This window comes from Mustela putorius, unplaced genomic scaffold, assembly GCF_011764305.1.
Source record: "Mustela putorius furo isolate JIRA1106 unplaced genomic scaffold, ASM1176430v1.1 tig00000083_pilon_pilon_pilon, whole genome shotgun sequence".
In the NCBI taxonomy this organism is placed as follows: Eukaryota; Metazoa; Chordata; class Mammalia; order Carnivora; family Mustelidae; genus Mustela; species Mustela putorius.
Genome location: NW_025421273.1, coordinates 28179892 through 28203016, shown reverse-complemented (window position 1 = coordinate 28203016; position 23125 = coordinate 28179892). Strand labels below are relative to the sequence as shown.

Sequence of the window (23125 nt, the reverse complement as noted above, 5' to 3'; positions counted from 1 at the left end):
GAGCAGTGAATAGGAGCTCCTTGTTGGGTTTATGTGTTGTGACTATCTCCCAGTCCACGCCAGTCTTCATGAGTTTGGGCTGCTGTAACAAAGTACCACAGGCTGGGGGTTCATAAAGAACAAAAATTTATTTCTCAGGGGTTCTGGAGGCTTGAAGCCAAAATCAAGGTACTAGCAGATTTGGCATCTGGTGAGGGCTCGCTTGTTGGCTTATAGATGGCATCTTTTCCCTGTGTCCTCACATGGTGAAAGGGCAAGGAAGCTCTCCGGGGTCTCTTTTATACAGGTACTAATCCATTCATGAGGCCACTCTCATGTCCTGATCATCTCCCAATAGACCCCACCGCTTAATACCATCATATTGGGGATTAGTATCTCAACATATGATTTTGGAGGGACACAAACATTCAGTCTATAAAAGTGCCCTTGTCCTTTTCCTCTTAGTGCTGTCTTTTTATGAATAGAGTTTCTTAATTTTTCTAAGGTTTTGCTTCTTATATGCTATTTAAAAAATCTCTCTCTACCTCAAAATTAATATTTTTTATCTTTTACATTTAAATCCATGATTTGACTAGAATCGACCTTTGTGTATGGTATGAGGTAAGGGGAGCAAAATCTTGACATTCTTCTTTTTTCCTTAGGGGAAAAATTTAAAAACCATAGAAGTCATAGTCTTCCCCCCTCCCCCCTCCATTTCTGATTTCAGATCTATTTTTAAACTTTATTTTATTGGTAAACTTTTTAATAATTCTTTGAACTCTGACAGTGTATTTCTTTGGATTTCCTTCCATTGTTCAGGTCCTAACAGGTTTAGTTACTGATTTATAATTACCCTTATTACTACTGTAATGACAATGGATTATTTAAAACTGCCATTGAAGGGTACCTGAGAGATGGACATTAAGGAGGGTACTTGGAGTCATGAGCACTGGATGTTGTAATATACAACTGAAAATCACTAAAATCTACTTCTGAAACTAATAATACACCGTATGTTAATTGACTGAATTTAAATAAAAAAATTTTAAAAAACTGCCAGTGGTTTTACATTTAGCGAGTCTCAGTTTAGAAGTAACACATAAATATGTGAACCTCTGTTTATTAAGTTAACAAAAATTTTTCAAAAACTCGTCTTCTAGTTGGGGCCTTATTCATCTTTGTATGTTTTTTTTTTGTTGTTGTTTTTAACCATATTGTCAAGTGTTTGGATACTCTACATTGGGGAAATTAACTAATGTAAAAAAAACTATACTTTTCACTTCCTTTCTCCTTATTTTCTTAAACTTTGTGCCATAAAGAAGACTGACCGATATGACCATTTAGTGATGGGCTGTTGCATAAGCACTAGAAGCAAAGTCTTCCCCATTTCCTTACTGTGTTGCAAAGTTTTTCTTTTTCTTTTCACGGGCGCCTCCTGGTGGTCACACTCAGACAGTGTATTTAGTGATACTTCTGTTACAGTATTATAAAGCTTATGTGTTTACTAGTATGATTGAAAATAATTGTGATTCGGATTTCTGCTTTGTTGCTTTAGATCTTTAACTTCTCTAGCATCTTAATCTTCTCAGTTGTCTCAGATAACCTTGTATTCTCGTCTTCTAGCGTCATCGAGATAGGTTTTCTGGGGTACCTGGGCGGCTTAGTCATTTGAGTGTCTAACTCTTGGGTTCAGCTCAGGTTGTGATGTCTGGGTCGTTAGGTGGAGTGTCCCATCGGGCTCCGTGCTCAGCCTGGAACCTGCTTGGAATTATTTCTCTACCTCTCCTGTTCTCTCCACCGTTCCCATACACACTCACTCTCTCTCTTTCAAATAAATAATCTTTTTTTTTCTTTTTAAGGATAGGTTTTCTTAGTTTGTTTTCTTTATACCTGAGGTCTGTAAACCATTGTGAACATGTGACCCATGGGCCTAGTCCCATGATCTGCTTTAAGAGGTTAATGGGCCCCTTCACAGTAGCCTCAATTTCCCTCTTGGCCCTCAGAGCCTAAAGTACTTCCAATCTGGCACTTTATCCCCTTCCCTGGGTCAGTCTCTCAGTGAGGGTTCTCTTCCCTTTGGGCGGGTCAGTTTGTGGTGACAATCCAGAATGCCCCAGAAGAAGCATGCCATGCAGGACCAGTGACAGGAGCATGTGTGCCTTCTTCGATTTGTAACTTGGAATTACAAGAGTCTTTGCCCTTTATTTTCACCTCCAGTTTCTTTCTTATACTGTATTCTCTTCACTTGACTTTTGAAAAATACTAATTGCTTTTAAATGTAAGTACTATATACAGTATATTTTGGGAACTGAGTTGGCGCTTTGTCTGACGTTCCCTTAGATATCATGTGGCCACCTGCATTGGTTCCTCTCCTATGAGGCCCGTGGAAGGCACAGTAGGGTGCCCTCTCTGGCCCTCACCCAGATTCCACCAGGTGACCGGTGGTGTCTTCACTTTATAGGCAGGCAATGGCTCCAGACTCAGGTAGCCAGCAAGAGAGGGGTGATGTTTGAGGAATGTTACGTATGTGGTGTATGAAGGGTATCTAGAGGCCAAATCCTGGATATTGGAAGTTTATCTTCTGTTATTAATTCTGATTGGGAAGAGTAGCTCTTTGTAGAAATTGAGAGGAAATGTGTCTGCTTTTACTAGCATCTAACTGCTTCTCATTGCCCCAGTGTTTGTTTAAATTTTCCCATGGATGTTCTAGACTCTTGGCACATAGTGAGGGCACTGAGGCCCTGTACCATAGACTAATCATGGGAGCATCTCACAGGGGCAGATTGTGCTGACTTCGTGGTGATAGGCTTTTTCTCCTGTATTTTCCCTTTTTTGGTTGTCCATTTACAGCCTGTCAGCTCTCGAGGGCTGGGACTACGTTCTGTGTTTCGTGGAGTATCCGACGCTTGGCGTTGTGCCTGGCCGTGGTAGGTACCCAATTAACATTTGTCAAATAAATAGATGAATTGCAGGCTTGAGATTCATCACGACACCTGGGAGCTCTCAGACTAGAATTCAATTTCCCATGTTGTATCTCCAGTTTCCTATTAACCATGAATTTGGTCAGGCTCTGTGAGCCTCTCTTCCTCATACGTTACAGTGAGGGTCTTGTTAAGGTATTCTGATAACGACCTTGCTCGATCTATAATTTGTATATTGTCCACTTCCCGATTCTTTTTTTTTTTTTTTAATTTATTTACTTGACAGACAGAGATCACAAGTAGGCGGAGAGGCAGGTAGAGATGGGAAGAAGCAGGCTCCCTGTGGGGTGGAGAGCCTGACGTGGGGCTCGATCCCAGAACCCTGGGATCATGACCTGAGCCGAAGTCAGAGCCTTAACCCACTGAGCCACCCAGGTGCCCCCACTTCCCGATTCTTTAGGAAAATATGCCCCCTGTTCCATCTAGCTTTTCTAGATGTCTTGGCCATCTCTGGTTGAAAGATGCATTTACTGTGAGTGGCTTCCTCCATCCCGTTGTCCATTTGCACCTTCCGCAGTCCATTCAGAAGGGTCATTTCAGGACAGGATCTGGTGACTCTGCAACCCCTGTTTTCTGGCACGGCAACTGTGGCCAGGGCAGAGGCACCCGCCCAGCCTGCTGTGGTCCTTCACAAGGAGGAAGCCTTGGGGTGTGGAGTGTTTCCATTTGAGTCGGGCAGTGTCTGCTTTGTGTTCGGGAACAGAGACTTGGCAGCTACGTTCCCTTGGACCGAATCGTCATGGCGCTTAACCTCTCTGTGCCTCACTTGCTTGACCTCTACGATGGGGCTGCTAATACAGCTACAGCCCACAGAGTTCCTCGGTGTAAAGTGGGGCATGGTGCCTGCGTCATGGTCAGTGCGATAGCAGTGACTTGCTGCTATTTCCAGTGTAGATTTTTGAGCTCTTTGTTCCCAAACCCTGTTGCCTTTACCATCTTCAGACATCACTGTGATCTGATTGTGGGTCTCTTTCCCCTGTGATGGGCGGCCCTTCGAGGGCTGGAACCATGTCTTACCATCCCGTTCGCAGTGCTTTACACAGTGGTCAGTCTGCTTGTATTTGTTGAACTCAGAGTTGAATTTGACCTCGGATGGTCAGCAAGGCCCGTTGAGGCTTGTTTGTCTTGGCAGAACTGCTGGGCCTTATCACAAGGCTGCTGCTGTGTTTCCATGACCCTCGGAGCCAAGCCAGCATTCAGTTTATCTGCGGCTCAGATGCAGAGCAGGTGTGTGTGTGTGTGTGTGTACACATATGCATGTGTGTATGTATATACATACACACATGCATATAGACATACATATACACACACACATACACACCATATGTACATACTCTGTAAGTAGCTTACACATTGGAAGTTAGGAAGGCAGAGTAAGGTGTGAAGAAGATAACATGAAACACTGGTTCTTGAGTAAAACAGAGATGTGAGGGTCAGCCTGTGTTTGTCCCTGGAGGTAATATCCGTGTGTCATGTCTGGAAACGTGCAGCTGGAATGGGCTTTCTCTTCTCTCTCAGGACTTGACAGGATCCGAACTCTACACCCAGGCAGCCAGTCTGCTACACCCCGTGGTTTATACTACCGCCGTCATTCTCCTCTTAAGCCTTCTGGCGGTCACCATCAGCTACATATACCATCACAGGTAAGAAAGGCCACTTGGTAAATGAGGGACTTCAAGTCTCAGGGGAGTTTATTTCACATGGAGTTAGGGTAAAAGGGACTTTAGAACTCTGCTGTCCCTCCAAAGGAAGAGTGGTTATTTCAGGACACATTCAGGGCTCCTTCAGTTCATGGAGTTCAAGACATAAGTAACGAGTCCATGAAATGGCAAATTCATCTTTTATAGCATTCAATCTGTTTGTATCTAGGAAAGAATATAGGAGGTATGTGTTGGGGGCTGGGAGGTGGAGCAGGGGGGCAGCAGCCGGTGGGTGAGGTGAACTGGAGACCTGTTACCTGTGGAGGTGTCTTCCAGAAGCTGACTGTGGTGGGACTTCTATTTTTGACTCTGTGCATGTTGTGATATTCTTTATGTTATAGATGGCACTCATAAGGAAGTTTGTGGCATTTAAGCATGGATATGGTTTCCGTTAATTGGAGGCAAAGCTACAGAAACTTTTATTTTATGGTAGGAAATAACAAACTAGAAGGATTTGCTAAGTAGAAATTCACTTTGCAAGAGGTTTTGCTAGAATGTATTTTCCTATATAAGTTGGACTTATATGGCATTTCTTGACATTTAGTTAAGAAACAAAAGGAGATTTTGATATTAAAAGAAAGAAAGACTTCAACATTTTGTTATGAAAGGCCAGAAGGAAATGTACTGGGCATTTAGACTGTGTTATCCTAGTAGGTCAGGAAAAGCAGAGATTGGCACCTTGCAGAAATCTCTTGGAAGCAAACAAGTAATCCAGCTGTCAAAAGACGTGGTGACTAGAGAAGCCCAGATATTTCTTATTATGGAGAATTTGTTTAGCCTTTAGTGGGTGCAGTAGTTCCATAAATGACTTGTCTTTTTCAGTGCATGAAGTGAAATGTTAAGAAACTGTATTGAGTTAAATGAGGTCTCAAATCCTGTGTGTGTGTGTGTGTGTGTGTGTGTGTGTGTCTAATAGTTCATGCATTTTAAGTAAAATGTTTAAGCATAAAACATCTACATTTGGCCTTTTATGCAGTTGGATTGCTAACTTGTGGTTGAATATCATAGCGTCCTGCTTCATATGAACTAGCCTGAATATTAATGTTTTTCCTTTTAACAGCTTGATTAGAATCAGTCTCAAGGGCTGGCATATGCTTGTGAACTTGTGCTTTCATATTTTCCTGACCTGTGTGGTCTTCGTGGGAGGAATAACCCAAACCAGAAATGCCAGTGTCTGCCAAGCGGTAAGTCAGGGTGAAAACCTGAAATGGGAAAAAACAATGGTATTAGAAAGTAATTTCATGTTTTTTTTTAACTATAAAAGGAAGCATGTTTTTTAAAGTTAAACCATGTATGTTCTTTAAAGTTAAACCAAGTATGTTCTTTAAAGTTAAACCAAGTGTCTGTCACTCACACGTTTTTTGAACTATTATTTCATACCCGAACATGTGACTTAGGAGCTTGTCTCTTTATCCTTGGGAATTCACTGCTACTTGTTACATCTTTTATAATGCTAAACATTTACTTTTAAAAAGTTGTAAAACCCTGTCTTAGGCTAAGAGAAAAGTGGTATTTTTTTTGACAGTACGGTTTTATTTATTTATTTAAAGATTTTATTTATTTATTTGAGAGCGTATGAGCAAGAGGGTGAGCAGCAGAGGAAGAGGGAGAAGCAGGCTCGTCGCTGACCAGGGAGCTTGACTCGGGGCTTGATCCCAGGACCCTGAGATCATGACCTGAGCTGAAGGCAGATGCTTACCTGACAGACAAAGTCACCCAGGTGCCCCAATAGTAGGATTTTTAAAATTGTTTCACCTATTTATGGAAACAATAGGAATTTGAAAAGATTTAACTGTAAGATATAAAAATCAGAAACTTCCCAGGGCACCTGGGTGGCTCAGTCGTTACGTGTCTGCATTGGGCTTGGGTTATGGTCCCGGGATCCTGGGATTGAGCCCCGCGTCAGGCTCCCTTGCTCCATGGGAGCCTCCTTCATCCGCTCCCTCTGCCTGCCTCTCCCTCTGCTTGTGCTCTCTCTCACTGTCAAATAAATGAATAAAATATTTAAAAATAAATAAATGCATACATACATACATACCAGAAATTTTCCATGTATGGTAAATATGAAAAATTAAAAATAGTCAACTTTTAATTTCAAATAAATTATTATATATATATAGCCTCAGTGAACAGTATTCTTCTGGAACATGTGTAAAAAAACCAACTACTCAACGTGTGAATACACATAAAAAATTGTGCATATTTCCTCTATTCGTGTACTGTTTTCCATATGCATGATTGAAGTGGTGCCGTGTAGTCATTGAGTTCAGACTGCCTGGATTTGGGTCTTAGGTCTCCTTTGCTGTTTCTATGGGCAATTCATTTAACTTCTGTTTTAATTGCCAATAAAACATAACAAAAGATTTACCTCTTCACAAACTTTTAAGTGTACGGTTTAATATTAAATAGAAGTGCAGTGTTGCACAGCACATTTCTAGAACTTTTTCATCTCGCATGACTAAAACACTGTGTTACCCCACCGTGTTACCTTCTGAGGCTTGATTACTTAGATACCTCGTCTAAGTGGAATTATGCAGTGTTTATCATTCTGTGACTGGCTTATTTCACTTGGCATAACATCCTCAGGGTTCATCTGTGTTGTAGCATGGGACACGAGGTCCTTCCTTTTTAATGGCTGAGTAATATTCCATTGTATGGTTACACCAGCTCTTCTTTATCCATTTATCTGTTGATGGACATTTAGGTTGCTTCTGTCTCTTAGCTGCTGTGAACAATGCTGCAGTGAACAATGGGGTGCAGATACCTGTTTGAGATCCTGTGATTTCAGTGTTTAACTTTTCTGTGTTTTAGCTTTCTCACCCATAAATTGGGACTAACATTTACGTTGTTGTCAGATGATGTGATATATGTATGTGTGTGTGTGTGTGTGTTTATATATACGTGTGTGTATATATATATACACACACACACGTATATAAATCCTACAGGTAATTTACAGAGAAATGATTTGAAGTAATGGGAAGGTTTAGCCAAGAGTGAATATGAGTTTAACATACAACTACAGAAGTTGGATGCAGAAATGCAGCTATGAGAAAACATAATTAATGTCAAGATGCCATTTATATAGTAACGAATATCAAGTGCTAAGAAAAGATAAAAGATGTTCATGATTTACAGGCCAAATTGTAATAGCTATTTAAGAAGATGTAAATAAATGAAAGGTATACTAGGCCCAAGGACGGGAAGTGTTAATATCAGAAAGATGGCAGTTCTCTGAAATTAATATATACGTAAGAAGGGGGTTTTTCACAAAATACAATAAAATGATTTTTGAAATTCTGTTAAAAGCAAAGGATCCAAGATGAAGATAGCCAGGACCTTTCTGCAAAGGAAGAGGGGAGCAAGGTGACTGTCTTTCTGATCATCAGAACTTGGGAGGCTCTCGTCATTAACATTGTAGCATTTGGTGTAGGGACAGAGACACGGACCAGCAAGTAGAATGGAGACTCCGAAGCAGCCCCATGTGGGACTTTGGTGTGAGACCAAGGTTTGCATGCTCTTCAGTGTGGGGAAGAGACACGTCTGTGCGGTGTAGAGGAGCTGGGGAAAATCCACGTGGGAAAACGTTACAGTGGATCTGTAGTCGTGCCTCGTAAAAATGTCAACTCTGCATGGATTAAAAAACTAGCATGGCCAAGCCAAAATGTTAAAATTCATATTAAAAAATACCACAGTCCTTGGGGTAGGGATTTCTTAAATACAACACTAAAAGGCATTGACTGGAAGAGAGATAATTTAACCAAATTAAAAATAAGAGCCTTTGTTAATTAAGATTCCTTAATGAAGGTGGAAAGACAAGCTAACAAATTGGAAGATGCTTTTCTTAATACATACCCCTGAAAGGGCACTGGAATAAAAAATACACAAAGAACTGTAATCAGTGAGAATGCCACAAACAGCCCAGTAGGAGAGGTGGTGAGAGTGAACAGGCTTTTCAGAGGAGAGGATAGGCAGAGTCCGTACGTACGGGAGAAGGTGCTCAGCATGACGGGTGGTCATGGAGATACAAATTAAGACAATGAGGTAGCATTTATGCCTTTTCTGTCAGCAAAAAATTGAGCTTGACAATGCCAAGTCGTGAAGAACATGTGGGTCCGCATGTTTTCTGCATCGTGGGTGGGAATGTTAAGCGGATGATTCTGGGAGGCTTTACGGTCTGAGGTTAAACACACACGGACCCTGGGACCCGGCAGCCCTGCTCCTGACTCTGAGAGTCCGCTCGCCCATATGTAACAGACGTGTGTCTAGGAGTATACGCATGTCCATGAATATTCATAGCAGCACTGTGCCCAAGAGAGAGAACCTGGAGGCAACCCAAGTGCCCATCAGTGACAGTGAGTGAATAAACTGTGATATTATGCAACAGTCAAACTAATGAATTACAGCATCGTCTAACAATATGAGTAAGTCTTAGGAATATATGTGAAAAAATTAAGTCCCATAAATTACATCCACCCTGCTTTTTTTTTAATAAAGCGAGAAGTAACTACAATGAAACAGCTCACTTTTAATGAAAATATGTAGATCCACTAAAACTGTAGAAGGAAAGCAAAGGGATGATAAACATAAGATAGAGAGTAATGATTCCCTTGGGGGAAGTGGATTATATTGTTTGATACAGGTTTTGGTCAAGGTCTTGCCTTTTGTCTTGCTGATAAATTCTTAGACGCTTAGGAATAATAACTAATTAAATAAAAGCAGGACGTGCCTGGTCCGGCCACTAGAATGTGTCCTGAACCTAAGGTTGACAACTAATCCAGTGTCATACAGCTGACACCCAGCTTAAAATGAAGTGTGCAGAAGACTCACAGAAAGGATTACAGCACAAAGAGTACCTGGTATACAGTAAGTGCTCAATGGGGAGTGGCTATTACTGCTACCATCACTACTGAAAAAATGCCCTCTCTGCTGTGCAGAGTATTTCTGTTGTAGGCCATTAGTATATCCCACTTAATTGGGGCGTATGAGAGGTCAGGTAGTGGGTTTCAAGTCAACTGAATCCATGCATAGAAGATAATCTGTTTTCTCAGTTACTACCCCCCACCCCCGATTCCTTTTCATCCTGTTTGTAGGTCTTGGTTTACTGTTACTGTTTGAAAGATACGGTCTCTCCCCTCCGTCCCCTCATTATCCTGTGGTGTTCATTCAGTCTCCATGATGCCTACAGCCCATCACAGTTGACTGGTGTTTACCTGTTTTCTGTCTCTGGACCCGACGCTCTGCAAGGAATCCCATCAATCTGATTCACCTGTGTGTATCCTAGGATCAGCACGGGACCTGACCCAGAGTGGGTGATACTAGATGTTTAGCAAATATTTATTGGGCAAATGGACAAAAATGGCCTCGGTTTACAAATAGTAGAAACTCATTCGACTCTGGAGCCATTTTGAGCAGAGGCTGTGGGGAGAGAGTGCGGCACACGGTGGTGGTCATGGGAGTCTCGGTTTTGTCTAGAAGTTTTCATTATTTTCACGAAGCAGACACATTGATTTCACTAAGGAAATGAACAGGAAGAGGCCATTGTGAAGAGGACTGCCTTTCATTGTCCTGAGTGATATTTTATACCTTTTCTAGAAAGCTTTAAAAGGAGGTGAATTTGTAGGGAGTGTTCAGAATCTCTATGTTGAATATCTGTGGCTTAAAGATGTATTTAATTTTTTTTTTAAGGGAAAGGCAAGGCAAGGCTTTTAGATGTTTTTACATGTCATTTTCTTCTGTTTTCCCACTGTTCTCCCTTTTATGAGAAACATAACACTCTTGCTGTTTCTGACTCAGAATGACGGGCTTCTCTTTGCTGTTGCGATAGTTCAGGTAGGTGCCAGCCAAGAGGGGAGTCAGTGGAAGGCAAGCAGCACTGGCCTGGGGTTCCAGACACTAGTAGGTAGGTTTTAATTCTGTGTCTGCCGGGATGACGAGTGTTGATGTAGGAAAGACTTTAGGGTTCGAAGCTGACAGCCAAGGAAGAATTCTTGAGACGTCTTTGGTGCAAGAAGGTGGTTTTATTAAAGCACAGGGACAGGCTCTGTGGCAGGACAGGCGGCACCGGGGCCATGAGGAGTGGTCCATTATATACTTTCAAGTTGGGTGGGGGTTAGGGACAGCAGAAGTCTCTAAGGACTGTTGGAAGCAAGATTTCTAGGACCTTGAGGGGACTAGCTATTGTTGGATTATTATTATTGTTACCGTCTGGTAAAGCCTTAGTTATGAGATCTTTTTTTTTTTTTTAAAGATTTTATTTATTTGAGAGGGAGAGAGTACATACATGTATTACCAGGTGCTGAGGGGAGCAGCAGAGGGAGAGGGAGAAGCAGACTCCCCGCTGAGCAGGGAGGCTAATGTGGGGCTCAATCCCAGGACCCTGAGATCATAACCTGAGCTGAAGGCAGATGCTTGACCGACTGACCCATCCTGGCGCCTCCTTTGCTCATGAAATCCTTTAGATGTATATTGGTGGGTCACATACTTGGGAGATGATTGCCAACATGTATATATATTGGGTGGTAGAGATAAAGGAAGTTTCCAAAGAAATTTTTCTATGTTAAAGTAGGGTTACAGGATCCCGGGAGTTGGGCCAAGCTTGCCTTTTGTCCTTAGCAAAGTGCTAACATCGAGGCAGCTGAGTCCCTAGAGCAATGTCTCTCTGCCTGTTGAGGGACTGGGCAGGGGGCTGGAGGTAGTAAGGAAGTATAATAATTTTTCTTCTGCCTTTGTTTTCCACAGCAGTATGATTAGTCACTCAACCTGGTAGTGGCTTAATGTTTCCTCTATAAAATAAGGGGTTGGGCTAGGTAACTTACATGATCATTAAGGTTCTTCTCGCTGAGCCCCATGTGCACCTATTAGAATCCTCACATGTGCATACCTTACATGCTTTTTTATGTGTGTACACATAATCGGTATAGTTTTATGTTTCTTATTTCCCTCCCAGAGCTCGTAAACTTTATGGAGGGTGAGAACAGCTTCTACGGTACTTTCCTCCCCACAGTGATGGGTTGAACTTGTTGCGGGTGCCGTGAGGCACTTTCCTTCCCACTCTGAGTCTTAAGTCTGCTCCTGGGGACCACGGGTGCGTTTTTGCAGGTCTGGACTCTCTTTTGCAGCAGGAGCTAAAGGAGAGCTGAGCAGCCGAGGGACAGAGTAGCCAGGGCTGTTGACTCCCGGTTGGAAGGGTCCTGGGTTCTGGGTCATGATGTGCAGCCAAATGATTGTGTGATAATTAATTTTCTGGTCCTTGGTTTCCTTACCGATGCAGTGAAAAGATTTGGCCGGATCTTACTTAAGTCACCGTGTTGCTCCACCACTCCATGATTTAATTTATTAAATCCAGAGCCGGCTAACCTTCTCTGCTGTCCTTTTGTGTCTCTTCTCCAGAGTTCTGCCATGGCACGTGAAATGCCTTGGGGACACTTAATCAGTGAGTTTTAAGACATTTTACTTGCCAACTACTTGCCGATGTGTTATCTTAACTTTCATATTAATCCCAGGAGGTACTTGTTACTCCTCTGTTTTACCAATACAGACATTGAGTCTTACGGAATTAAAACAACTTGTCTTAAATCACTAGGGCTGTTGGGTGGCAGAGGCGAGATTCAGATGCCAATGTCGCTGACTCAGGTGTCCTCCGTCCCTCCCCTGGGGTCATTGTGCTTCACTGTTTAGTGAGGACCAGCACTGCCTAATAGGGGCGTGGCTTTTGGAAACCAGCACACATGGGTTTGAGCTGCAGCCCTGCCACTGACCAGGTGATCTCCAGGGGATGATTGCATGCCTTGCTCAAGGTTAATGCCCTTCACTGAATAGTGACATCAGGAGGATAAAACGGAAGCACTTACAAATTGTCTTCATGCGTTTTGGGGCACAGAGTGGGCATTCAATAGTGGAAGCTGTTACTATTTTGCATATATTCATACGTGATTGTATGAATATAAAGATCATTTTTTTTTGCACACTCACTATGCATGCTGTACTATCTTAGGGTTATTGGTGGTTAAAAATAGGATCGTTATAATGTCCGGTCACTAATTTGTGAGAGCTTATGGTTCAGTAACATGAAGTGCAACTCTCTAGGACAATTATTTTATTTTGCAGTTTTGGAAATTGATGTCCTGAGGTCAGGTGACTTTTTTAAAGTAATCATCTGTTGCGTTTAATTAATCATTTAAATTCCCTATGAATTGGATTCCTTATTCCCCAACTACACACTTTCCAATTGTGTATTTCTGATTTATGTGAAAGAAGTTTGACAGTGAGGTTGCATTTCAAGTGTCTGATGGAGAAAACAGTAGGAAAAATCCCATTCCAAAAGAAATACCATCTCTGCCAGTTCTCTGCTTTCCCTTTATTCTGGTTCTTGTTGAATATCTGACGATTTGTTTACATGATGATTACTAGGTGACATCAGACCCCTAAAATTCTACTGTTGGTAATGATTTTGTTTGACTGAAGGCTTTTTATTATCTTTCAAGTGTGAACACTCTGGAAATTTTGAAATGCCTTAGAAAACACTTCAGAATCTAAAGGTTAAGTTTTCCCTCTTAGATCCAAAATCAAAAAATGCTCTATCTTGCACCGCCTGTGTTGAAAATGTTTTCACTCCTATTTTTTTTTTTTTAAGATTTTCTTTATTTATTTGACAGAGAGAAAGATCACAGGTAGGCAGAGAGGCAGGCAGAGAGAGAGGGGGAAGCAGGCTCGCTGCTGAGCAGAGAGCCCGATGCAGGGCTCGATCCCAGGACCCTGAGATCATGACCTGTTCCGAAAGCAGAGGCTTAACCCACTGAGCCACCCAGGTACCCTTTCACTCCTTTTTTTTTTTTTTTTTTAAAGATTTTTATTTATTTATTTGAGAGAGACAGTGAGAGAGAGCATGAGAGAGGAGAAGGTCAGAGGGAGATGCAGACTCCCCAAGGAGCTGGGAGCCCGATGCGGGACTCGATCCCGGAAGTCCGGGATCATGACCTGAGCCGAAAGCAGTCGCTCAACCAACTGAGCCACCCAGGCGCCCTCACTCCTATTTTTTAAACTAACTTCGCCGCTCGGTCTCGTTCTTCTGACCTCCGGTTCTGAGGAGCCTACCGTTTTGAGTCAATGTCAGGCATTTGTCTTGAACGTTTCCGTGTCTGTGTACCAGATTCATTTATAATATTTTTACTTCTAGTAATGGGTATGATTCCATATAGCCTCAGGTTTATTTTATGCTTTTTGTTCTACTTTTCTCTGTAAATACTGCTTTTAACCATACAGACAGTAAAACTAATAGAAACCAAGGAGCCACTTTTTTCCTAAAGAAGAAAATAACTATGAGTTTTCTAGTTTGGCCAAGCTGGATGCCCACTTCCCGGGTCAGAGCAAGAGTCACACTGGACAATGACTGTCCTCATTTTTGCCCTGCAAAATAAGACTTGGGATTTCATTTGCCTGAAAATGAACTCTGGGCTGCAATCTAAATGCTTTTATCACTGCTCTAGGTTTGATAATGTCAATCAGTCTGATTTTCTTGAGACCTGAGAGCCATCCTCTTAGAATGAAAAAAATTTGTCTTAAAGATTTTCATTAGAAGGATTTTACCTGTGGTAATTATAAAAAAAGAAATGATCGAGCAGATAGTAAGTAATTAGTCAGATAAGAAAGCTGAATAGTGTCCTTGATGCTTCAATGACAGATATACTTTTCCTAAAATGGATTTAAACCTTTCTTAGGTCCATATATAGCTTTGTCTAGAATTTTATCTCCAAATAGAGTTACTTCACACACAGGTCACCTGTAAACATGTCCTCCATCACCCCCTTGGGAAAGAAAGTTAGTGTGAGCACTACATTTATTGCAGATTTCCAGTATTTATTAGGTTAACCTGTTAACGTCTCAAATACTGTGCCCATACAGTCCCTACAGAAATGCTGGATTGAGATGGTTATTGCTGATATTCCCACTCTTCTAATGAGGAAAATTAATTTAGAGAGGTTACATTATTTACTTAAAAGCACACTTTGAATAAGTAATAATAAAAATATAGATATCATTTTTCTTGATTGCTTCTCATCTGCCAGTCAATGTGCTAAATGCTTTATGTAGATGATCTTAGCCCCACAGTACTTTCGTCTCCCTCTCTGTGGATGAATGAGGAAATAGTGCTTGAGATGTTACACACCTTTGCTGAGGTATCACAACAGATAAAGGGGGAGGGTCTTGGTTTTAGCACCAGATAGAAGTTTTGATTCTAGACCTCATTGTCTTACCAACAGTATATTATATTGCTGACCTACCGTTGCCATATATGAAAGTTCTGAATTAGAACAACTCAGGTCTGTCACACGAGGCTTGGTGTGCTGTGACTTCTGGCTACTCTTGCCCTCTGCCTTCCTCCTTAACACGGGCCTCAGAAACCGAACTCTGATTTAGAACATGGCATCTGAGAGAAACACACTTTTGATTTAATGTTGTCTAAGAGTCCATTCCATGAGGTATGAAGGATTATCTTGGGTGTACATTTTATGTGGTCTGCGGGCCTCCTAGATTCAAATGTTGGTTTGTTCTGTGAGAGCACCTCATCCTCTGTTCTATGTCTGTTTGGATACTTTGTTTCATTAGGGGGCAGAGGAATCCGTCTTTAGGATATACCTTCATACGGTTTTTGAGTTCTGTTTTCGAAAGTTACATACCAGGTATTTTTGGTAAACCTTGGAGGCAGCTATTACTGGGGATTTTTTTTTTTCCTTTAGTTTATATATTCTTCAATCTTCTTTCTAGGTTGGAATAATTCTTCATTATTCCACCCTTGCTACAGTACTATGGGTGGGAGTGACAGCTCGAAATATCTATAAACAAGTCACTAAAAAGGCGAAAAGATGCCAGGATCCCGATGAACTGCCACCTCCACCAAGACCAATGCTCAGGTATCTAAGATCTTTGTTTATTATATTAAATGTCCACTGAACCGTTGAGGTGAAGTTACTTTAAATAAAACAAAACAATGCTGAGTAAATTTTGGAAAGTCCAGAAGGGACTTTGGAAGCTGGGCTTCCTGGGTTTGAGTACTGGCTGCGTAGTCTTGCAGCTGGGAGCCCTTCGTGAAGTTCTCCACCCTTTCCCAGCCTCTCTCCCTCATCTGCAACGTGGGAATAAATAAGTGCCTTAAGGTGGGACTGGCCGTCTAACAGGCTCTGAGAAAATATTCGCTGTTTTTATTTCCTTAGAGGTCATGTTGGAGATTTTAATCTCCATAAGTATGTTTCAATTTAATTATTCTCTACAAAAGATAACACAGTTTTGGAGTTACACTCTTCTTCCCAACTGTAATAAATAATGGATTACCGGGCTGGATGAGTAAAAATTGACCAGTGCCGACCTTGTGGATCCACCGCTGGCTGTGTGGCTGGCACTGGGCCAGGCACCCAAGCCGCCCTGCCTCTGAGGAGTTTGCAGTCTGCTTGAGGAGACCGTGAAGAAGCCCCCAGGGCGGTGTGGGAACTGTAGCAGGGATAGGTTCTCATGAAAGTGCAAACAAAGGCGCCCTTAATTTGGGGCGATGGTGGGTATTGGGAAGTATTGACCATTAGGGATGACCTTCCTGAGTGATTAGGGGAAAGGGGAGAAGCGATGCTGCAGACACAGGATTACGTGGAGACCTGAAGGAACTTGGAGAAATAAACTTTGGCTGGAACCAGGGTGAAAGCTCCATGTCAGGCCTGTGGGAACCGTGTGAAAATGTGGGGCTCCGTGGAAGACTTTTATCTCAGGGAGTGGCTGGACGAGGTATCTTTCTAGAAGGACAGCCTTGCATTAGGACGCCATATAAACTGGAGAGCCTGAGGATAAGGAATTCTGCTGAGGTCGTTTGGGTGGTCCGCGTGAGGACTGAAACCACAACAGTTCCCCTCATAGAGAATGGAGGGGGTGCATGTTCAGGACACTTGAAGCAGCCTCTCTGGGATGGATGACCAGTTAGATTTAAAATTGTGGGAGGGAGAGAAATTCAAAGATGGTTTCAGATTACTCTCGTTCACCAAGGGCACCTTAGCACATGGCACTTTTACCGTCTGAGAATATGGAAAATGTAGAATGGGGGGCAGGGAGGGTACATGCAGAGGAGGTAGGCTCACTAGTTCTTTCTGTGAGTAGATTACATTTTTGGAAACAGGGTGCTCCACGGGGAAGACGTGTTAGGCGTTTTGGAAACAGCATAGGATATGTTCTCACATGTAGTCACTGAAGCAATGATGATGAACCAGATGTCACAGGGATAACTTAGCATGGTCCTGGGGCCAAAATGACATTTAGTAGATGGGCCATAGCCAATCAAGGGAAGAACTGAAAGAGAACACCCGAGAGCATACAAAATTCAGGGGGCGAGTGGTGCGTGGACGACGGGCGGCAACAGGCACGCTCGGCCACAGAGTCAGATTATAGGACTCCATTCGACACCTCTGTCCCTGGCCTTAAAAGAACCGAGAGATGGTGTTTGAAGAAGAGGTTTGGGGATCCCACCCTCCTTCCTGTTAGGTTCCGAGGGGGGAAAAAAAGAAAACAAAAAACCAAAAAACACAAAAAACACCAAGCACAGGTGTTAAATCCCCAATGCTATCTTCAGCCAGCCAACTCAGGACTCGGGCTGTGTCTCTAGAAGTGGCAGATGCAGAGTTAGGATTATGACCCAGCCTGGGAGGAACTGGCCAGGGCACAGAGTCCCTACTAACTCTTTTCAGAGAGCTCAAAGAAGCTCTGGCTGAGAAAGGATGTTTCTCTGGTAGGACCTGCCACCACTTTGTCTCCCTCTGTTATTATGGCACCGTCATTTTTTTCTGCTGTCCCCAGTGTGTCCATGGGAGAGGGTCAGGAAGGGCCTGCGCACGTGTGTAGCTGCTGGGACCTGGCACCTGCTTTACCTGAGTGACGAGGGACAAGCATACACAGCGGTAGGGTGTCCCAGAACACGCAGGCTTAGCCAGACATTAAGAAACAATTAATGTCATGTGTTTAGTCTGAACTATGGCACAGTAAGACATTCGAGTCTACTTGGTAATGGGCTGACTTTCTGGTTGGAAGGCAGTTCCGTAGGCAAGAAAAGAATGAAAACCTTACCTGCAGTAGCCTGTCCTGTCCACAGGGTGGCAGAAGCTGACCAGCTTTCCTTCAGTTGGAAACTTGGTAGCCTGTTCTTTAAAAAAAAAAAAAAAAAAGAGCTATCCAAACAAAAATTTTTTAAAAATTTCAGAAACTTATTGTTAACCTAACAGCCTCCAAAAGTTAATCTCCAGCTTGTTAATGGGGATAGGAATAATAATGAGTCACGAAGGAAGGGCTTTTGCAGGACAGGGATACTGGGATGTGTACACCCTGATAACTTGAGAGTGATGAGCTGATATTTGCATTATTCCTCCTTCCAGGTTTTACCTGATCGGAGGTGGCATACCCATCATAGTCTGTGGCATAACGGCTGCGGCAAACATCAAGAATTACGGCAGTCGGCCAAATGCACCCTAGTGAGTGTTTTGTGTTCTCTGTGTACCTGGACCCGATTGCTTCCCTTTTTAATGATTTTCCCAGGCCCTGACTTGCTTGCAGTTTCTGGAACAGCTCGTTGGTGCGTCGCCTCTGACCCGGTTTCTCGTCTTCTCTTCTAGCTGCTGGATGGCCTGGGAGCCCTCCTTGGGAGCCTTCTATGGGCCTGCCAGCTTCATCACCTTCGTAAACTGTATGTACTTTCTCAGCATATTCATTCAGTTGAAGAGGCACCCCGAGCGCAAGTACGAGCTGAAAGAGCCCACGGAGGAGCAGCAGCGGCTGGCGGCTGACGAGAACGGCGCAGGGCGTCGCCAGGACTCGCTGTCTCTGTCTCTCGTCTCCACGTCAGCACTGGAAAATGAGCACACGTTTCATTCTCAACTGCTGGGGGCCAGTCTCACCTTGCTCTTCTATGTCGCCTTGTGGATGTTCGGGGCCTTGGCCGTTTCCCTGTATTACCCTCTGGACTTGGTGTTTAGCTTCTTTTTTGGGGCCTCGTGTTTAAGCCTCAGTGCCTTCATTGTGGTTCACCACTGCGTGAACAGGGAGGACGTTAGACTCGCGTGGGTCATGACCTGCTGCCCCGGCCGGAGCTCGTACTCCGTGCAGGTCAACGTGCAGCCCCCCAGCTCCGGTGGCACCAACGGAGAGGCCCCGAAGTGCACCAACAGCAGCGCCGAGTCCTCGTGCACCAACAAGAGCACGTCGAGCTTCAAGAATTCCTCCCAGGGCTGCAAACTGACGAACCTGCAGGCGGCCGCGGCCCAGTGCCACGCCAACGCTCTGCCCTTGAACTCCGCGCCTCAGCTCGACAACAGTTTGACAGAACATTCGATGGACAATGATATCAAGATGCACGTGGCGCCTTTGGAGGTTCAGTTTCGCACAAACGTGCACCCGGGCCGCCATCATAAAAACAGGAGTAAAGGACACCGAGCGAGCCGACTCACAGTCCTCCGAGAATACGCCTATGACGTCCCAACAAGCGTGGAGGGCAGTGTGCAGAACGGCTTCCCTAAGAGCCGGTCGGGCAGTAACGAAGGACACTCGAGGAGCAGAAGGGCGTACTTAGCCCACAGGGAGAGACAGTACAACCCCCCGCAGCAGGAGAGCAGCGACGGCTGTAGCACACTCCCCCAGAGCAGCAGAAATTTCGAAAAGCCCATTTCAAACAGTAGTAAGAAAGATGCCTTAAGGAAGCCAATTGTAGTTGAACTTGAAAGCCAGCAGAAGTCTTACGGACTCAACTTGGCTGTCCAGAATGGACCAGTCAAAAGCAACGGGCAGGACGGCCCCTTGCTGGGTACAGAGAGCACTGGCAACGTTAGGACCGGGCTGTGGAAACACGAAACTGCTGTGTAGCAGTGGGGGAGCTGGGGGGGGGGGAGTGGTTCTGAGGCAGAAACCCAACAAACTGTGAGCTTCACATTCCTTTAAGCTACGAACGTGTGCAAACGGTTTACAGCCACCTTAGGGATTCGAAACAGTTTTGAATAAACTTCTACATTTGGGATTTTACATATTTTATATCCCCCGATTGTTGCTTTTTTTTTATGAATTAAAAAAGAAAAGAAAAAGCCCTCCGAGCACTGTTTTAGTTGTAAAGCACCAGCAGGACTTGGAGAATCTGAAATGTAGTTTTTTGGAACCTGTTCTATCTACTTAACATTTCAGGCTTGTATTTAATAAAATAAATAGGTGTTTGTCCTTGTGTCAGTCTTACATTTTTGTGTTTTATAAGGAAGGCATGTAGTTCTAACTATATTTACACATGGGGATGTCTTAATAAGAACTATATGTAAAACAGTTCTCAGACTTTCACATAATTAACTCCAGCGATTATGACCTATAAATCAAAGCTTTTTTGGGTGGATGTATTTTATAAATACACTTTTAAATGCTACAAGGTTTTTTTAAAGATCTCATGGAATGTTTTTTTTTTTTTTGGAAATCAAAATGCCTAAAAAGCTCTTTCTAAATTGCCTTACTTTGCTGTATCACTTCAGTCCTATTAATATTGTTTTGTCACTTTTGTGGCTTTTCAGTGATTTATATTTTGGTTTAATTTTGTTATACATTCTGCACATCTGTTATTCTTGAATGTAAGGGAGGAGCAACCATAAAAGTAAGAATCATACTCACTTATTCTGAGTTCTTCAGTACTGGCCATTATGTTGGCTCTTACCCTGCTCTTAAATAGAGCTCCTCAGGTTCATGCTGAAGTACTCATCTTTCAGTTGCTTTCAGAGGGCAAAAACTGCCCTGATCCAAATGTTGTCATTGGTGTTGATTCACTGCAGTCATCAAACATCCCTGGTCCCTAGTCTCACTGGAGCCCATCTCTGAAATTTTGTTTTGCCTTTTTTTTTTTTAAGTTATTTAATATGTTGCATTTTAAAAACAATTTTAATGTCAGTATAGTTAATGTGCACTGTTACAGTACTTTACATTAGTATATATTCCTCAACACATGTCATAATAAATGTGCTCTTAATCCCCTTCACCTGTTTCACCCATCCCCCACCTCCCGTTTGGTGACCATCAGTTTGTTCTCTGTAGTTAAGAGTCTGTTTCTTGGTTTCTCTCTCATTTTTAATTTGTTTGCTTGTGTTGTTTCTTAAATTCCGCATATGAGTGAACTCACGTGGTGTTTGTCTTTTTCTGACTGACTGACTTTGCTTAGCATTATACTCTCCAGATCCATCCATGTCATTGCAAATGGCGAGATTCCGTTGTTTTTTAAGGCTGAGTAATATTCCTGTGTGTGTGTGTGTGTGTGTGTGTGTGCGTGCACGCGCTTGTACATACCACCTCTTCTTTATCCATTGATCTATTGATGGAAACTTGGACTGCTTCCATAATTTGGCTTTTAAATAATGCTACAAAAAACAGAGGGGTGTATATATATATCTTTTAATTAGTGTTTTCATATTTTTTCATATTCTTTGGATAAATACCCTGTAGTGGAATTACTGGTTCACATGGTAATTCTATTTTTAATTTTTTGAGGGTCTCTGTACTGTTTTCCATAGTGGCTGTACCAGTTTGCATTCCTACCAGCAGTGCACAAGTGTTCTTGTTCTCCATATCCTTGCCAATACTAGTTATTTGTTGTGTTTTTGATTTTAGCCATTCTCACAGGTGTGAGATGACCTCATTATGGCTTTGATTTGCATTTCCCTGATGAGTGATGTTGAGCATTGTTTCATGTGTCTGTTGGCCATCTGCATAAATTCTTTGAAGAAATGTCTTCATGTTTTCTGCCCATTTTTAAATTATTTTTATTAACATATAATGTGTTATTTGCCCCAGGGGTACAGGTCCGTGAATCATCAGGCTTACACATTTCATAGCACTCACCATAGCACACACCCTCCCCAATGTCCATAACCCCACCACCCTCTCCCTATCCTCCTCCCCCCAGCAACCCTCAGTTTGTTTTGTGAGATTAGGAGTTTCTTATGGTTTGTCTCCCTCCCAATCCTGTCTTGTTTCATTTTTGCTTTCCCTACCCCCCCAACCATCCTGCCCTGCCTCTTAAATTTCTCATATCAGAGAGGTCATATGATAATTGTATTTCTCTTCTGCCCATTTTTTAAATTGTATTCTTTGTGTTTGGGGGTTGAGTTGTTTCAGTTCTTTATATGTTTTGGATATGACCCTTTATTGGATTTATCATTTGCAAATACTTTCTTCCATTCAGTAGGTTGTCTTAGTTTTATTGATTCTTTTGCTATGTAGAAACTTCTTATTTTGATGTAGTTCCAGTAGTTTATTTTTGCTTTTGTGTCCCTTGCCTCAGGAGAAATATCTAGAAAAATATTGTTATGACTGATGTTGGAGAAATTACTATCTCTGCTCTTTCTAGGATTTTTGTGGTTTCAGGACTAACATTGAGGTCCTTAATCCATTTTGCATTTATTTTTGTGTATGGTGTAAGACAGTGCTCCAGTTTTATTTCTTTTGCATGTAGCCGTCCAATTTTCTGAACACCATTTGTCGAAGAGATGGTCATTTTCCCATTGCATATTCTTGTCTCCTTTGTTGAAGATTAATCAACCATATAATTGTGCATTTTTTCTAGACTCACTGTTCTGTTTCATTGATCTTGGGTCTGTTTTTGTGCCTGTGACCTACTGTTTTGATTACTACAGCTTTGTAGTGTATTTTGAAATTTGGGATTGTGATTCCTCCAGTTATGATCTTCCTTTCCAAGATTGCTTTTGTCTGCCTACTTGTGATCTCTGTCAAATAAATAAAATCTTTAAAAAAAAAAAAAAAGAAATATTTCTTTTGCTCTTGGGATCTTTTGTGGTTCCAAACAAATCTTAGGAGTCTTTGTTCTAGTTCTGTGAAAAAAAAAATGCTGTTCATATTTTGATAGGGATTGCTTTAAATCTATGGATTGCTTTGGGTAGTATGGACATTTTAACAGTATTTGTACTTCCAATCCATGAACGTGGAATATCTTTCCTTTTGTTTGTGTCATCTTCAGTTTCTTTTGTCAGTGTTTTACAGTTTTCAGTCTATAGATCTTTTGCCTCCTTGGTTAAGTATATGCTTAGGAATTTTATTACTATTATTTTATTACTATTATTACCTTGGTACAATTATAAATGGTCTCTTTTAAGATATTATTTATTTATTAGAGAGAGAGCACACACAAGCAGGGGGAGTAGCAGAGGGAGAGGGAGAAGCAAGCTCCCTGCTGAGCAGGGAGCCAGACATGGGCTGCATCCCAGGAGTCCCGGATCATGACCTGAACAGAAGGCAAATGCTTTACCCACTGAGCCACCCAGCTGCCCCTGGGATTGTTTCCTTAATCTCTCTTTCTGCTACTTCATTTTTATTGTATAGAAATGCAATGGGTTTCTGTGTATTGATTTTGTGTCCTGTGACCTTGCTGAATTCATTTATCAGCTCTAGTTATCTTGTGGAGTCTTT

The 23125-nt window shown here is 42.4% G+C and overlaps 1 protein-coding gene across 3 annotated transcripts in view; it reads left to right on the top strand.

The window, feature by feature from the left end:
- Positions 1–19892, top strand: part of ADGRA3 (adhesion G protein-coupled receptor A3) — a 124729-nt gene extending 104837 nt beyond the window's left edge. For all 3 annotated transcript variants that reach the window (XM_013061530.2, XM_013061529.2, XM_045076080.1), the window contains 5 exons: positions 4479–4603; positions 5721–5844; positions 15428–15573; positions 18064–18159; positions 18301–19892. In XM_013061530.2, the coding sequence (XP_012916984.2) occupies positions 4479–4603; positions 5721–5844; positions 15428–15573; positions 18064–18159; positions 18301–19543 (1734 nt within the window). In that variant the 3' untranslated portion in view covers positions 19544–19892. The remainder of the gene's footprint in view (positions 1–4478; positions 4604–5720; positions 5845–15427; positions 15574–18063; positions 18160–18300) is intronic.
- The last annotated feature ends 3233 nt before the right edge of the window (positions 19893–23125 follow it).